Source organism: Streptopelia decaocto (genome assembly GCF_964273445.1).
Source record: "Streptopelia decaocto genome assembly, chromosome: 2".
Classification (NCBI taxonomy): domain Eukaryota; kingdom Metazoa; phylum Chordata; class Aves; order Columbiformes; family Columbidae; genus Streptopelia; species Streptopelia decaocto.
This window is the reverse complement of record NC_138655.1, coordinates 86,571,315-86,588,370: the sequence shown is the minus strand read 5'-3', so window position 1 is coordinate 86,588,370 and position 17,056 is coordinate 86,571,315. Positions and strand designations below refer to the sequence as shown.

The 17,056-nt window shown below is 44.7% G+C and overlaps 1 protein-coding gene across 1 annotated transcript in view; it reads right to left on the bottom strand.

The window, feature by feature from the left end:
- Positions 1-12,233: 12,233 nt before the first annotated feature.
- The window catches only part of CDH20 (cadherin 20), a 38,197-nt gene continuing 33,374 nt past the window's right edge, over positions 12,234-17,056 (bottom strand). The window contains exons 10-11 of the mRNA XM_082045502.1: positions 15,243-15,494; positions 12,234-13,815 (exon numbers count right to left, since the gene is read on the bottom strand). Coding sequence (XP_081901628.1) covers positions 13,316-13,815; positions 15,243-15,494 — 752 coding nt within the window. The 3' untranslated portion in view covers positions 12,234-13,315. The remainder of the gene's footprint in view (positions 13,816-15,242; positions 15,495-17,056) is intronic.

Here is a 17,056-nt window from a genome sequence, read left to right as displayed (position 1 = left end):
CAAATTAGCAAGCACAGTTAAAAGGGTAGGGGGCCCTTTTTATCTCAGCCCATGTCTTTGCATGGCTGTGTAACCTCCTTGCCAGCATCGGAAATTCCAGCATGAAGTAACTGCTGCAGCCATTGCTTTCTCTTCATCCTTGGATCTTTGTTTAGGCACGTCTAACATGGTCCTTGCTTCACTGTCTGCCCCTTTTCCTCTTCAGCTAAAAGGATGTGAAGTGGGGTCAATGCTTCCATATAGCTGTTGTCCTCTCCTCATGTTCTGAATGTGCTTTTTTCAGGGATAAACTGAACATCCTCACAGCCAAATACCTCCGAAGCTTTTCTCTTCTGCCTGATTCCCAGTCCTTTTAAATAGTGCTTTCTGTCCTGTGTGCTCCAGATCTCGTGATTGCAGAGCAGCTCTCCTGCTATTTCCTGCTGCTCTTGGATCTGCACACTCCCCAGCCCTGAAACACTATGTTCTCCATTCTCATGTGAGCTGGGCTGCCCTTGAATACAAGTCTGCCTGCACATCTCAGTTGTGAGCCCTTGTGCTTGGCCTGGCCTATTGCCTTGATCCCAGGGGTCTGCATGAAGTAACAGGGAGAGACCAGCTGCACCTGACAGCAGTTTGAGATTTGTGCAGTCTCTATGGGGTCTCAGCTTGTGATGAGATGCAATTTGAGCCCCTCTAATATAGGTGTTTCTAGACCAGGGGTGTCAAACTCATTTTCACCTGGGGCCATATCAACCTCATGGTTGACTTCAAAGGGCCGAATGCAATTCTAGGACTGTATAAATGTAACTACTCCTACATTTGTACTGTCCTAAAATTACATTTGGCCCTTTGAAGGCAACCGCGAGGCTGATGCGGCCCACAGTGAAAATGAGTTTGACACCCCTGGTCTAGATGGAGCCCACCTACTGCAGTGCAAGCCTCAGGAATGAATTACCCTTTGCCAGGGCTATCATGAATGCAAACTATTTATTATTCACCCATGAACTCTGTCTTGCCTGTGCCCTGCACGACATGACCCCCTTATCAGTCGTGCTCCAAGCAGCTCGGCACTGAGGGGAATCCTGAGCACAGTTAAAACAAACAAAAATGAACCCTGGAGGCAGGAGCTTCCATCCACTAAAGACTTCAGTTAAAAACTTAGCTTGCCCAAACCCCTTAAAAATGTCACCAGGCTCCACAAACACTGCTACACTATGTCAGCCCCAATTGCTTGTTGCAGAGAAAGCAAAGCTTTTCCCGTTTTCTGAGTGATGCTGTTGGAGCCACTGTAGGGTTGGAGTGGGTGTCATTAGCCACGTGGAGTATCAGGGAAGTCAAAAGAGGTGAGTGAAGGCAGGAGCCCGGCATATGCAATGGTGCAGTTGGCTTGAAAGAAGTTGCATTTGAGCCCGACCATACTGCAGCTCCTGATCCCTTGCCTCCTTTTCAGCAAAAGGAGACGCTCCAGCTTTTGGAATGTATTGATTAGCAGAGAAAATAATGTGTGCGGTGATGCTGTCTGTAGGCTCTCTCTGTGAAACTTTCCAGCCAAAACTAGGTCAGGTCTAAAAGCCTAATGTGTGCATTGAAGCAGAAAGGCAGTGAGAGAGATGGCTTGTTCCCAGTAATGATATTTTAAACAAAAGGAAAGAGCCGGCATTCTGTTTGTTTAATGGCTGTGAGCTGATCAGATATTTTGCTACAGCTGTGTTTTGCTTTTATATGTGATCACAGTATTTACTTGCAGAGGCAGGACAATGAGTTGCAGGCAGAGGCTGGCAGGGAGGATGCTACAGCAAAAGTAGCAAAATAGCTTAATTTTTCTTGTAATTCTGATACATTCCAGTAGCCATTATCCACACACAAAATGAGAGATGCTCTCCTGGCCTAAGGTGGAGGAGCCCATTATCTCTGTTTTGTGGTCAGGGATCTGTTACTAACAGAATAAATGACTTGCTACAGGTCTAAAGAAAGACTGTACCACAAAACCAATGCCATATTCTAGGCTCTTGTCTTCAGTACAAACGTGTTTTATTTAAAAGAGGGGTTGGGCAGCCTGTTTTTGCCACGCGTCAGTTTGAGCAGCAGAGGTGGTGGTAATTGCTGCTGACAGGGGGTATGTCCAGCAGCCGTGGCAGCTCTCACTCACCTCCTTTCTGGGCTGTACAGCCCTGTGAAGCAGCGTGTGCAGCACTACAGGTACTCAACCTGGCAATCTGGGTCCTCTGAGATTTTACTTTTCAGTAGCATCTTTTACACTGGTGTCTCAGTGAAAGCCCTTTTCAGCCCTGCTGGAGATGTGCAGTCAGAAGTCAAGATGCCCTCAGCAGTCTCCTGGGCACCTCTGGCCCATGCAGACACCTCCTGTGTGGCCAGCAGCCAATGGCCTGGGGAGAGAAAAACACTCCTCCAGGGGCCAACTCCTCCTCTCCTGAGAAGGGTGTCTGAGGGTATATGATTTTGTTGCTGGGGAATCCTTCTGTCTCTCTGTTGTCTACAGCAAGAGCTTAGACTTTTAATTTTAGATCCATTCTACATTTTTCTGGAAAAATGATGTCGACTGTGTTATTGGTCTCAAATTCTACTGGGCTGCACCAAGGCACTCAGATATTTTTCTTTAGCCATAGTATTAACATGTAATACTCTCCAAGGGCTACTGATAACAGAGCCACCATACACATCAAGGATGCTGTGCTGCTTCTGTAATTCATATTTACTGTGTGCTTTGATGTTTTTCGAGAGAAGGTCTGACAAAGAAGCAAAATATTAGGACTACAGCTGATAAAGGGAGACAAAGGGAATGGATTAGGATCCAGTTTGCTACAGCGTTTCGCTCAAGCTTATTTCAGGTAGGCTTTACGGGAGCCTACATCTCTATAATCTCTGAGTGCCTTCCAGTACTGCATTAAGAAATGCTACCAACATCTGCTACTTGTGAGTCATCCTTCTTTTCCCCTTTTCCCAGAGCCAGAAGGGTATGTGTTTTTTGAAAATAAATATGCAGTTTTGTATCCTATCTAGCATGTGCCTGAGGCCCCAAAACGCTCAGCAGTCTGCTTAAATAAGTACTAAAACTCTTCACACTGCTATGCTACTTTACACTGAGTAGCAAAGATGGTTATCCATTTGGTATGCCGGGTGGAAAGCCACAGCACAAAAAGACCATGAAGATTCATCATAATCATATGTAGCATCAACATCAGAGTCAAAAACAGACCCCAGGTCTCATAGCGCCTTGGCGTTGCTTGTTAGCGCTGAGCCAGGAAAGCACCTTTGGCAATATGTGGCTTATGAAGAGTTATGGCTGTTCACCTAAGTTTTGGTGGGAGAAGCCTCGCTTTCTGTGAGCCCAGATAAAAAAATGCGATACTGGGGTCAGAGGGTGAAGGTTTCCAGCCTTCCCTTCTCCATCATCAGACTTTTTTTTAGGGTGACTGCTGCACTGGTTTATACAATCTAACTCAATCTGTTGTATGGGGTCATTTTCCTTACTGACATCAGTTTCTCTTGTGCCAACCTGCAAATAAAGTCAAGGCTGGCAAGGCACTGAGCCTAGCCCCATCAGAAAGTGCAGATTTTATTTGTTCCTGTTCTAGGCAAAACCAACAGTTTACCACATCTTTGAATGTGCCGGTCATTTATCGAGCAGAACCATGAGATGGCTGAAATTTCCAGGGAAGATGAAGAAGGCTCGGTTTCTTGTAAATGGGTCAGTTTGAAGCTCTCACTGTGAGCAATGTTTCTAAAATGTTAACATCATGTCTATTTTCCCAAAATTACATGTAATTTATGTTGTGATTCTTCAGTACTCTAACAGTTTAGGAAAACACTTTACAATTAACTCTGGATGATAAGATTTAATAAGAGATTTCACATATTTTTATCCTACTCATCTGTTTTGAGTTATAAATGCAACATTGACTTCTGACTCCTTTAGTGGTTGGACAGCTGGCTGAATAGTAGTTGAGATTTTCACATACACAGGAATCATGAAATGAAGTTTCCTTGGATTAGTAGCAGAGGTAATTTTCTGTTATGGGACTATATTTTTCATTTAACCCACAGACATGTTTATATTATCAATAAAAAATAGTTATAGCTATTCCATTGCCCACCTGACGCCTATGCCATAGGCATAATTTATGAAGTCATAAGAGGAGGTCTGCTTAGATCAGCAAACTGTTGGGACAAGTTGTCATTTCTAAAATGATTTCCTATGAAATCTTTGTAATTTTTGAACTTCTCCGTGCTCCCATTTATTTGTCTGTTAAAAAAACCCAACCGTGACTACTCTGTATCAGATCTGAGGGCCCTACTTAACTGAGATTTGCAGAACACTTTGCAATCTCAGGACAAAAGCATACAGTCTAAAAGCAGAATAAGCTCATTTTTCCTCACTTCTAGTGGACATCTTAAATGTAAGACCGTGGCCACTAGTCACAAGATTGAGGCTATTGAATGTATGTACCTCAACTTCTTAGTTTTCTTTTCGAGAACCTGGCTCCAAGCTGAAAGTAAACAAGTTTTCTAAACCAAAAGGATGTCCCAAGGTTGGAAGAGTGGAAGAGGTATATGCAGCTGGGGCTCTTTTTCTCTTGCCATTAAAACACCACTTGATTGCTTTGTACCTCTTTCTGTCTTTCCCACCCATGATACTTATGACCTTACAGAATATTTGGTTGAGGTTCTTCCAAGAGAAGTGGTCATATTGGGTGGGTTGTCTCCCTTTGACTGCTCCAAAAAGAATCCACTCAAAAAGAAAAACACATTCTGTGTCAGCACCACTGTCTGGGAGAAGATCTGCTTTTCTCCTTGTAGCTCGGAAACATTTTTCCTGTAAGTTCATGGTAATACGTGTTATATCACAGGTAGGAAACATTAAGTTTATGAGGCTGTAAAAATTCTTCTGTTCTGAACTACATCCTGGCCTACACAGGGGAAAATAAGTCCATACCTGAAAGAAAAAGGTGATTCTTGTGTTTCTCCATCATAAGTGACCTGAATGGGGTCCAAGTTAAGACAATTTGGGACACTTGGAGACCCATCGGGGTCTGACTTATCCATGTTTGTTTGTCAGGATGAATGCCTGGAAATAATGAGCCTTTAACAATGGGTTCAGCTTCCTGAGTTGCATGATGAGACTGGGAACTTTCAGACTTCCCACAACAGAGGACTCCCCCTTTGTGATAGATGTTTTCATTATTATTATTTTTTGTTATATGGCATGGAAAGCACTTCTGTCTCTAGTATTAAATGTAGCTCATGCACCTTTCAGAAAAATTATAGGATCACTCATTATGGGACTGGCCTTATAGATATTAAGATGCTAGCTTGAAAATTCATATTCCCCACTCCTTAATAGTGGGCTTAATAAGAAATGAGGTCTGACAATGGTATTCAGACAGTGTACTATCTTCTACATCAGCTCTTAAAAAGAAATCACATGATTTTTAAAGTGGCTCTCTTCAACATCCTTCACCATATTACTCTAATATCTCTAGGGAAATACAGTATCAGCATGGCATTGCTGCTTCTCCTCAGACCCAGTGATGCAGACAGCCTGGTTTGCCACCTCTGAGGCCAACAGTAAAATATCTTGCATGTCTGTGGGAACAGGATCTCGAGAAGGCTGATATAGGTAAACAAAAATTTTTCCCTGAAGCTTTGGTTTTTCAGTGATACTCCTGAGTCCCTATTGTTTTCTGTGGGGTCATAGCTATGACTCCACCCCAGGTTCACTGCTGTCCCTGCTCATTTTCCTCTGTCTGTTTAAAGACGATGCACTGACACAGATTATTACTGCATCACAGTCCAAATGAGAGGCAAATCACTGACCTCTGTGCATGAGAATAAATCCCTTAGGTGATACAGCTGTTTTGTAGCAGTGGCTCTCTTGGAGCACTCCAGTGGCACATGCACTGCTTTGAGAGAGACAGGACACTGCTGAGTGACAGGCAGATATTCTGAGTGCTGGAACAAATTAGGATGTCTTGGACATCCTCACTCCCCGTTTCCACCAGCTGCATGTGAAGAGCTTACACTAAGGGCTGTTTCTAGAGCAGGATGCAATGGGCTGCCTCACACCCTGACAGGCAGCAGGAGGGAGAGCAGCGACATATATAGTTTAAAACTATGTATTTCCTCACATGCCATCCTTATTTGTTATTGAACCCACCTTCTCTCCTGGGGAGCAGCAGTCTCTCCTGGGTTTGGTCTGGCTGATAGCTAAGCTAGCACAAACCAAAGTGATCACATCTGACAGCAACTTAGTGATAAGAACCTGGCAATACAAAGTCAACCCCCTCTCTCCCACCCTGAATCTTCTGAACTTTGAACTTGTTCAGGTCAGAACTTATTTTGGAGTCTGTCAGGCATCATTTGAGCCTCTTTTATGTGTCTCATTTCTCTTACTTATGGCCAGGATACGTAAGATGTGTTGCATATGCAGGGCAGACCTCTGGGACCCATCTGTCCCTTTGGTTTGATGGTTCCTGGGAGCTGGGGTCAGGAAGCAGGCAATGAAGCAGGTTCTAGTCTGTGTTATATGATAGTTGCACCACGCAAAATCCAGGCATAAGCTAGTAAATCATATTTCAAGGTGACCAAAATATAAATTTTGGGTCCTCCAAGGATTTGTGTCACTATTGGTTTTAATGAACGGTCTAAAACGGGGCTGTAGGCAGCAAATGTGACAGTGGCATAAAATGACAAAATCAAGAGGGACCTAATAAAGCTGGATATATGGGCAGTGCAGCAGCAAATGAAATGCAGTGTTGCAAGAAAATTTACACCAGAAACAATGATGTTAACTCTTTTTATGCATTCTTGAGTTTTGCATTTTGCTCTGAAAAGATCCGTGTTCTTGACAGACAGCTTAACGAGAGCTGCTACTCCGAGCCCAGATGTGATGACCAATGCAGTATAAGAGATGGCAGGTCATGCAGTCTACCTAGATAAGAAAGATATGGGTGGCAGGAGGGGAAGAGGAAAGAATCAGAGACTGCAGTGTTTGCCTGTGGTCTGTCATAAAACTAAATGTAGAGCAGAGGGCTTGAGAAAGCCATGCCTAGGGCCAGACTCTGAACCACATGGATAAATCCCCAGAGACCAGGGCATTAATTGAGACAGAAACACCTCAAGAGGGCCATAGCATCATAGAGATGACCAAGACAGGGGGAATGAATCATTCTTTGTCTAGCTCTGTTGGTTAGAGATAGAGCTCAGATGAGTTTCTTAGACCATACTCTCAATTTTTAAGTGACTGGAGTTAGTAAAATAACTTACACACTCTGTTATTTTTTCCTCCGAACCACTTATTTTCAACCACAGCTGAGACTAGGGGTTTGTTCCTGTATGGCAAGTCCTTTTGTTTTTTCCTGAGAACTGGCAGCAGTGGAAATAAAATGTCATCAGAAGAACAAAATGAAATTAATAGTGCTAAAATCCCTATGGACTCATACCAGCATTGGAGTACAGAGAGATTGGATAGACTGGGAGATGCACAATCCAGGAGGTTCCTACAGATCATTGATGATAACTTCTTGACACAGATTGTGGAGGAGCCAACAAGGACAGATGTGCTGCTGGACCTTGTCCTAACAAACCAAGAAGAACTGGTTTGAGATGTGAGGGTTGGGGGCAGCCTTGGTTGCAGTGACCATGAGATGATGGAGTTCAGGATCCTGTGTGGAGGAAGCAGGACAATAAATAAGACTAAAATGATGGACTTCAGCAGGCCAAACTTCGGCCTCTTCAGGGTCCTGCTTGGAAGAATCTCATGGGCTAAGGCTCTAGAAGGTAGAGGGTCCGAGAGAGCTGGCTGATATTGAAACAGCACTTCCTTCAGGCTCAAGACCAATGCATCCCTATGAGCAAGAAATCAAGTAAAGGGAGTAAGAGGTAAGCATGGATGAGTAAGGAGGTCCAGTCAAAACTCAGGTGGAAACCGATGTTTATGTAATGTGGAAAAAGGGACAAATCGCCTGGGAGGAATATAAGGTGGCTGTTAGACTATGCAGGGATGGGGTGAGGAAGGCCAAGCTCCACTTGGAGTTAAATCTGGCCAGAGATGCCAAGAACAACAAAAAGAGCTTCTTGGAGTACATCAGCAGCAAAAGGAAGGTTAGGGAAAATGTAGGCCCACTGCTGAATGAGTAGGGTGCCCTGGTGACGGATGATACAGAGAAGGCAGAGTTACCGAATGCCTTCTTTGCTTCCATCTTTACTTCTAAGACCAGCCCTCAGGAATCCCAGAACCCCGAGGCAGGAAAGTCTGGCAACAGGAAGACTTTCCCTTGGTTGAGGAGGATCAGGATAAAGATCATTTAGACAAACTGGACATCCACAAATCCTTGGGCTTCAATGGGATGCATCCACGAGTGCTCGGGAAGTTGGCAGATGTAATAAGGCACTTTCCATCATTTTGAAAAGTCACGGAGAACAGGAGAGGTGCCTGAGGACTGGAGGAAAGCCAGTGTCACTCCAGTCTTCAAAAAGGGCAAGAAAGATGGCTAAGAAAACTACAGGCCAGTCAGCCTCACCTCCATCCCTGGAAAGGTTATGGAACAGCTCATTCTGGATGTCATCTACAAGCATGTAGAGGTAAAGAAGGTTATCAGGAGTAGTCAGCATGGGTTCACCAATGGGAAATCATGTTTGACCAACCTGATAGCCTTCTATGATGGTATGACTGGCTGAGTAGACAAGGGGAGAGCAGTGGATGTTGTCTACCTTGACTTCAGCAAGGCTTTTGGCACTGTCCCTCACAACCTTCTCATAGGAAAGCTTGGGAAGTGTGGCCTAGATGAATGCATGGTGAGATGGATTGAAAACTGGCTGGATGGCAGAGCTCAGAGGGTTGTGATCCATGTTGCAGAGTCTGGTTGGAGGCCTGTAGCTAACTACTACCCTGGTTCCCCAGGGGTCAGTATTAGGTCCAGTCCTGTTCAACCTGTTCATCCATGACCTGGAGGAAGAGACTGAGTGCACCCTCAGCAAGTTTGCTGATGATACCAAACTGGGAGGAAGAGCTGACACACCAGAAGGCTGTGCTGCCATTCAGTGAGCCCTGGACAAGCTGGAGACTTGAGCAGAGAAGAACCAGATTAAATTCAAAAAGGGCAAGTAGAGGGTCCTGCACCTGGGGAGAAATAACCCCAGGCATCAGTACAGATTAGGGGCGGACCTGCTAGAAAGCAGCACTGCAGAGAAGGACTTGGGAGTTCTGGTTGACAACAGATTGATCATGAGTCAACAATGTGCCCTTGTGGCCAAGAAGGCCTATGGTATCCTGGGTGCATTTAGAAGAGTGTGACCAGCAGGTCGAGGGAGGTTGTCCTGCCCCTCTACTCTGCCACATCTGAAGAACTGCATGCAGTTCTGGGCTCCCCAGTTTAAGAAGGACAATGAATTACTGGAAGGAGTCCAGCAGAGGGCACAAAGATGATTAGGGGCCTAGAGCACCTTTCTTATGAGGAGAGACTGAGAGAGCTGGGTCTGTTCAGCCTGGCTGAGAGGGGATCTCATCAATATTTATAAATATCTCAAGGGTGGGTGTTAAGAGGATGGGACCAGACTCTTTTCAGTGGTGCCCAACAATAGGATGAGGGGTAATGGGCACAGCCTGAAACATAGGGGGGTTCATCTGAATATGAGGGAAAAACTTCTTTACTTTGAGGGTGCCAGAGCACTGGAACAGGCTGCCCAGAGAGGCTGTGGAGTCTTCTTCTCTGGAGACATTCAAAACCCACCTGGACACATTCCTGTGTGATCTGCTCTGCGTGAACCTGCTTAAGCAGTTGGGTTGGACTAGAAGATCTCCAGAGGTCACTTCCAACCCCAACCATCCTGTAATTCTGTGATTCTGTGATGAGGGCATATGGGATCTTATCCTTACCTTCTGACATTACTGCCCTTACCTCAGGGCAGTGGGTAGAATGTGAGTCCCATGTAGGACTGGGGCTGCCACTCTGAGTTGTTTGCTTGTGTGACAAAGCCCAGTCCCTTCACCATGGCAGGCTGAGCTTCCTGGCTGTAAGCCACTGGCAGGTTTTATGTAGTGCTGCCATTGTCCATGCACACTGCCAGGCCTGGCCTTGAGGAGCCATGCATGTTTGTTTCACTGTCAGCCTGTGACACCATACGTTTCCTTTACGCTTAGGGGTCTTCATTGCTCTTCCACTTCAGGCCAGGCCTTCTGGGCCCTGATGTGTCCATAAATGGAACCCTTTTATTTCTCATCAGTAAAAAGAGAGCGTTCTTCAGTTTTACTTGTGGGAAGGTGATAGATGCAAGTGTTGCTTGTTTGCATAGAGATTTCACAGATTGCAAAAACACTGTCACCTGTTCTATAAAATGTAAAAAAAAAGTGCCAGGCTGCCAAGTGCCTACTAAACACCAGCTGTGTAAGTGTCACAGCATCAAGCTGTCCAACTATTGCTTGTGCTCGCAAGCTGGGGCAAACCCAAGGCAAATCAGACAGCCTAACAGTGACATGCAGCTTAGGAAGGCGGGTTCACAGCCCCATTCCCTGCAGGGGAGTGAGTGCAAGCACCTAACAAAAGTGCCTTGGTCCTTCCCCACAGGGTGGTTACACAACACAGCACACTGGTCTCAGCTGCTTCACAGGCTGTCTTGCAGATGCCACTGCTGGGGGCTTCTGTGGAGTAAAAGCAGGTCTTGGAGCAGGTTGTCCTGATAAAACCCTCAGTAAATACAGTTGGTATCTTCAAGCTGAAGGCACTATGGTGCTGGACTGCATTTCTACCCCCCCTTCCTCCCTCTCTGCCTACAATGGGAGAAGTAAACCTTTGCCTTATGAGGCCACAAAGAACTATCCAGAGTTACTGTAGACTGTGACTTAAGGGAGAGACAGTAACAGTCTGAAAATAACAAGCCATAGCTCTACAGAGGGATAAAGTCATCTACATGCATTGCAGGGTTGTATGGCAGCAAGGGATAGTTGCCTTATATTTGCCGGGGAAGGCTTTCAGCACTGCATATATTGACACAGTGGAAGATTGCCTAGAAAGGTTACAGCACCTTAACAGTTGGGGGTTTTAAGAATAAACAGACATCTGCTTAAAATATATAAAACTGATGGCTAATTCAGACAGGGAAGTGGTGGAATAGCTGTCTTCTCTGTCTTCCTTCCTGCCCTACGTTCTGTGATTCCTGCTGTGCCAGGAGGTGAGGAAGCTCTCAGGAGTCTCTCAACAGCAGTTTTGTGTCTTGTACAACACTTCCTTGATCATGGTGGTTGCAGTTGTCTAATGTTATAAAATCAATATGATATGTGAGGGTAAGTCTACAGAATGAGTAAAAGAATCACTATCACGTAATTTTCAGTGCCCTGTCTGCAATGGTGTAAGGCAGGTTCAGGTGGTAAGAACAACCTATGGCATATTATGTTTGTGAAGGCACAGCTTTTCATCATGTCAGATGGGCAAATATTTGAGAAGTCACTAAAACTTTTTTCCTTGCTAGCTGCCTGGCTTCTCCGGGGGTGCATGACTTCGTATGAGTCTGTGGAAACGAGGCTCCTGTTTTGTGCACATTTGCAAAAGAAACTGAGCACAATATGCACATGGTAAAAGTGTGGTAACTGGGTGGTTATGTCTGCACATCCGCATTCCGAGCAATTTGAGGTGGAGTGAGTCCTCAGCTAGAAAGAAACCTACAAATGCCATTTCAGACTGTTCTGGCTTCAGAACCCTTTTGCCACCTTCCATGAAACTTGTGTTAGTGTAATTTCTCTGGCCCTTCCCACTTACACACAATAACAAGATAATATCTAGGCTCAAAACTTGGATTGCAGAGTAAGAATGACCATAAATGGATATTGTGTTTTACCATCTGTCATGTCTCTGAAGGCATGAGATTCTGTCAGGGCTGTGTAACTCATTTCCATCCTTCTCAATGCCCCAGCTGTAATGTTTCAAAAAAATCAACCAGTACTTTCTTTTGACCTTAGCATGGTTGGAAGAGAAAAGTAGCTGGTCTGGTGGGCTGCACTTGGCCTGATTCACTGCTAAAGACAATGTCCAAGTGAAAAATGATAAAAGAAATGGACAGTCTCCTTGAAACTGCAAACTGAAGGCTCATCTCCTTGACACAATGCTGATGAAACATTTTTTCTTGTGCTCAAGGCATGTAAAGCCACAGATAAGCACTAACTGCTGTGTGCAAAGTAGTCAATAAATTGTCATCAGTCTTTTCCTTCTGTTTGACTTTTATTAAAAGAGGTGCTAAGGTACTGTACTGTATGCAGTACATCATATTTATTACCAAAATTAACAAATATACAAAACTTATACATGTAATTTTCTTACATCCATTTATTGGTCTATAATACTGCATTTGTTCAAGTAGGTTATCTACAGTATGTAAACATCCCTTGGATTGACCTCACACAGATTAGGAAAGCCCATCTAACCCATGTAGTTACCAAATATAGCTTTTTCATTTTTTAAAATTTATTTGGCTTTCATTGGTAGAATCTAATCTTCACATTTGGCACATGGAAGAGACATCTACAGTGCAAAAGAGGCAGATTTTCTGGTTTTGTTCTGAGCAATTTAGTGGAGTCATGGTTTTAAAGAGCCCAGAATAAATTTACACACACTTGATAGGAGATGGATTAGTGTTAATGCCAATGACTCATAGATCAGCCATTAAACTAGAGCAGAAATTCAAAGCCTCTTCCCCAGCCCTCTCAGCCAGGTGGAAAAAAACCCTTGACCTTGTTTCTAAAGGATTAAAAAAGGACTCTGTTAGCAACAGAGAGAGGAGGTTTAGTTTACAAAGAGCCCTCTGAGATTCCGGTTTCAATTTTCTGTTTTGTGGGATTTTTTTTTCTCTTGTTAGCAAGCAATATATTTTCCTTTATAATGGAAGAAAAATAACTGGTGGGGAAGAACTTTTCTGTGCTGGCAATTTTTCAGTGAGTCGGAGATTACAGTTGGAGTTTACAGGCCTTTGAAACCAGGTGTATAGAGCTCAGTAAGCTGCCATGTAAAAGGAAGAGAGACATGGAGAGAGAGGAAGAGAGTAATGTCTTTATATTCCAGGTGTGTAACTTTCCAATTTTGCTGTAAAAAACAGGGAAAAAAACTTTCTTCCTTCTACTTCTCACTGTTTCAAAAATGTGACTTAATTTAACCAAGTAAAGCTGATCCAGAGAGACCTTCATTCACACTCTTCTTCCCATCCTCATCCAAGCACCGTATTGCTATTTTTTTTAGGAGGTCTCACCCATGTCCATGGAAGCATCTGATGAGAATGGACCTAACCGGACACCATTTCATGTGGAAACCCCTCTGCCATTCCTCCTCCGTTACCACAGAGCCCCGCTGCTGTCCGTGGCACCGTACATCTCCGCCAGCTTTTTGAAGCGCGGCCCCCAGTCCGTCAGGTAGTCGTAGCTCTGGTCTGAGTCTGTTGTCACCGACTGTAGGGAGCTGAGTGACTCTGCCACCGAGCCATTCCCTTCGAACATGTATGTCTGGAGGGAGTCGAAGGGAGGTGCCCACAGGTCCATGTCAGCTTCGTACAGCTTGGCGAGCACGTAGCTGTGGACGTTGTTGTCCATGACGCATGCCTGAGGCACGTATCGGGAGAGGCTCTCTATTTCAGGCAGCATGTCCTGCCGGTTTTTCACCACCAGCTGGGCCTCCCGTGGGTTCCACATGGCGGCGATATCGAAGGCCTCCGTGTCCTCCTCCCCGCCGCCCTCGTCGTCATACCGGACGATGTTCTCGTGGATGTTCTCCTCCTCGTCAATGATGTACGGCTGCTTCCGTTGGCGCCGCATGGAGAGGATGAGGAGCACCAGCACTGCAGAAGACAACCAAGACATGGGGCCATCAGTGAGGAGACATCTTGCAAGGACTTCAGACTCTCTGCTGCCCTATTTTCCCCTCGGTGAGCCCAGCTAGCACCTGGGATTTAAAGAGCTGTGGTGTTTAGAGGTGGAGGGGTATAGAAATCCCTCGCCCCCCCAGTCAAAATTAGTAGCTTGAGGTCCTGTTAATCTGTCCCATTTCTCGCCTTAATTCTTAGCTCTTGGTGGCACTTTGAATAAGTATATCCAGCAGTGCTTGCAATGCACTGTAGCTACACTTGAGCTACTTCTAAGCTAGCCAGATCTAGTACCAGTAAAAGTGGCACACAGCTCCATAGAGACATTTTTTTTTCCCTGCTGTGTAGCTGCATTTTGCAGCCTCCTTTGGGGATGCCGCTTGGATTGGGCATTGCATGTGACATAGATGGATAGTGCCAAGGCACCATGGTGACGTGTGTGCCTACACAGCAAAATGCAGAGCTGACCCTTTAGTCTGCTCCAAAGCATTTTTCTGTTTGTCTGCAGGGCACTGCCACGGTCTGGGTAGACCTATCATCAGTTGCTCTGCGCTAACAGGATGCAGATGCAGGGTGAGAAGTGGTCACCCAGGCACCAGAGCCCTTTTCTATTAAAAATCTGCTATCACCTAGTGACAGTATTTCCAGGGCTAGAACCCAGCAGAGGTTTTGAATGCTGAAATTCTGAACTGATGTATCTAGGCTCCTTTGAAGAGCCAGAATAGAAGCTCTTTAAAAAAAATTTTCCTGTCTCTTACTCCATGGCTCCTCAAACTGGGTCCTCTGAAATTTCAGGGAATGTGTGTTTTGAAATAATATCTCACGAGTTGAGACAATGAATGAAGTAACTGAAGTTCTTTTGATACCAACAGCTAACAGAGGATATAGAAGGTCTAGGCAAGGAAAAGATGAAATTTGTTTGTAGAGACAGAACAAATGGAAGGTGCTCAGCCCCTTTATAGCAGCACAGGCACCATTTAAATGTAGTTCCTCAAGGAAAAAAATGGCGGTGGGGCTATGCCCTGGCAAAAGACAAAAGGTGGAATTGGGCTTACTACTCCTGTTTTCAGTGGGGGCATATGATCAGAAACTGCTCAGGATGAGAAAGAAAAGTGTCTCCAGCCACAGCTCTCAATACTTCCACCTGGCATTCCCCTTCCAGGAAAGCAGGGCCATAGCAGACACCCTGGCACATTGGGCATCTGGCAGAAATATATGCAGGCTGTAGGTTTCCCCCATCCCTACACCCCAGAGTCTGAAGCCATACGCAGTTGACTACACCACCTGCTCCCCGATTTGGCTGTTTAAGTATGTGTGTATCTACATAGAATATATACATATACATAGATGTGTGTGTGTGTGGTTGTGTCCTTCACCCTCCCAAGAAGAAGGCGAGGGTGTACCTAGCAGGACGAAGACGCAGGCGAGGATGGCGATGAGCGCTCCCCTGCTGAGGCTGACAGGGAGGACGTAGGCCTCCGCGTTGCAGGACATCACCAAGCCATCGTCGTCGCAGCTGCACACGTGCACAGTCAGCGTGCCCGTGCTGCTCAGCACGGGGCGGCCGTTGTCGCTGATCAGGATGGGGAGGTAAAAGGTGTTCTGCTCTTGTTGTCTGAAGCCAGAGCGCCTGGTCAAAATCCATGCTGTATTGTCTAAGGGTAGAAAATAAATAGAGAGAAGAGCTTATATGCAGAGCAAATAGGTTCAGCGGAGAAAGAAGGTTAAAAAAATCAGCCCTAGACCCACATCCATTTGTCTTCTGTCTTTTTTTCTTTCATTTTTTTTTAATTTTTAAGTCAGTTTGTCACTAATCAGCATTTTGCCTCTGCCTCTCCCCTTCCAGAATCTTCTCAGGCCATAGCTCCAAGCCTGCAAGGCAGACACACCTTAGGAGTTGCCTTTACCCCTTCTGACATAAAGTGCCCCAAACAAACTCACAGCCTTCAGATTGAGCTAAAACAGCTTTCAGAAGGCAAGACAGAAACAAACAGTTGAAGGCAATCTGTTGTCCCTGTTAGCTCATGCTCAGCAGCTTTTCTAGACCTCACTCTTAAACACTGCCACCATTTTGGAGATGAGGGAGTATAACTCCTGTGGAGATATTAAGGTACCCTTTATGTTTTTTGATACATGCCACAGTCATCTGCTTGAGGCAACAAGAAGACTAAGGAAAAAAATCAACTTTATATCCTAAAGCAGCAGCGAGTTGAAAATTTACAACTGAACATTCTTCAGTAAAATACATGCAATTTCATTGGCACTTCTGCCATTGAAAAAAATCAGAAAGCTTCGTGTCATCACTGTCAGAATTATTATGCTTTGATTTGACCATTCTGCTTCATTTAGTATGACTGTCTGTTTTTTATAAGAACTTAAATCAAAATGAATCAAAATGATGTCACTGAAAAAAATAGTGAGAGTGCTATGGGTCATTTCAAGGGAAATTCCTCCCTTTGGGGATTTTTCCTTCATATGCAGCATTTTTTTTTTTAATGTCAGAATTTCCCAATGTCATTTGAATTCCTCTCTACCCCATCCCTCAGTTTCTTCAGACTGTGCACCAAGTTTACTAATCAAAAAGAAATTCAATTCAGGAATTTGTTATTCTCAATTCTCATCTCAAGAATTCCAAGGCAAAATCTTTGGACATCAGTGATGATTTTTTCAGTGCTGAGTTTCGAGCTTTTTGACTTCACAGGCTTTTCGAAAGTGTAAGACTGAATGACTCCAATGTGATCTGGGCCAGCAGGGAGTCTAAAGGAACCTGCAGGAAAATTAGCCCTTCTTACAAACATTTCTGCGAATCTTGGGCCAGCAATGATAAATGGGGAGGAACACAGATACTTTTTCTCTTTGGCAGACATACAAGCCCTGACCCTGTGTAATGAATGATGCTGTGGGATTTTGGGGAGGTGAGCTGCATGTAGCTTCTTTTACTACTTAGTTTTGTTTCCTGTTCCCTTGGCTCAAAAAAGGTCGCAGCCTTGTCATCTTCATCTCTAGGTTGTTACTAATGTACAATTGCTATGCTTGGCAATGCAGGGTGCAAATCAACTGTTCCCAGGTGGACTGGCACAGTAGAGCTGCTGCCTGGAAATGGCAAGAAACCTTCTGATCGCAAGCAGACTGTGAAAAAACCCAAATTACCAACAAGGGATTGTTCCATTTCTTTATTATTTCCCTGTCAATTCACTGCTAAAATTTAAATCTTGGG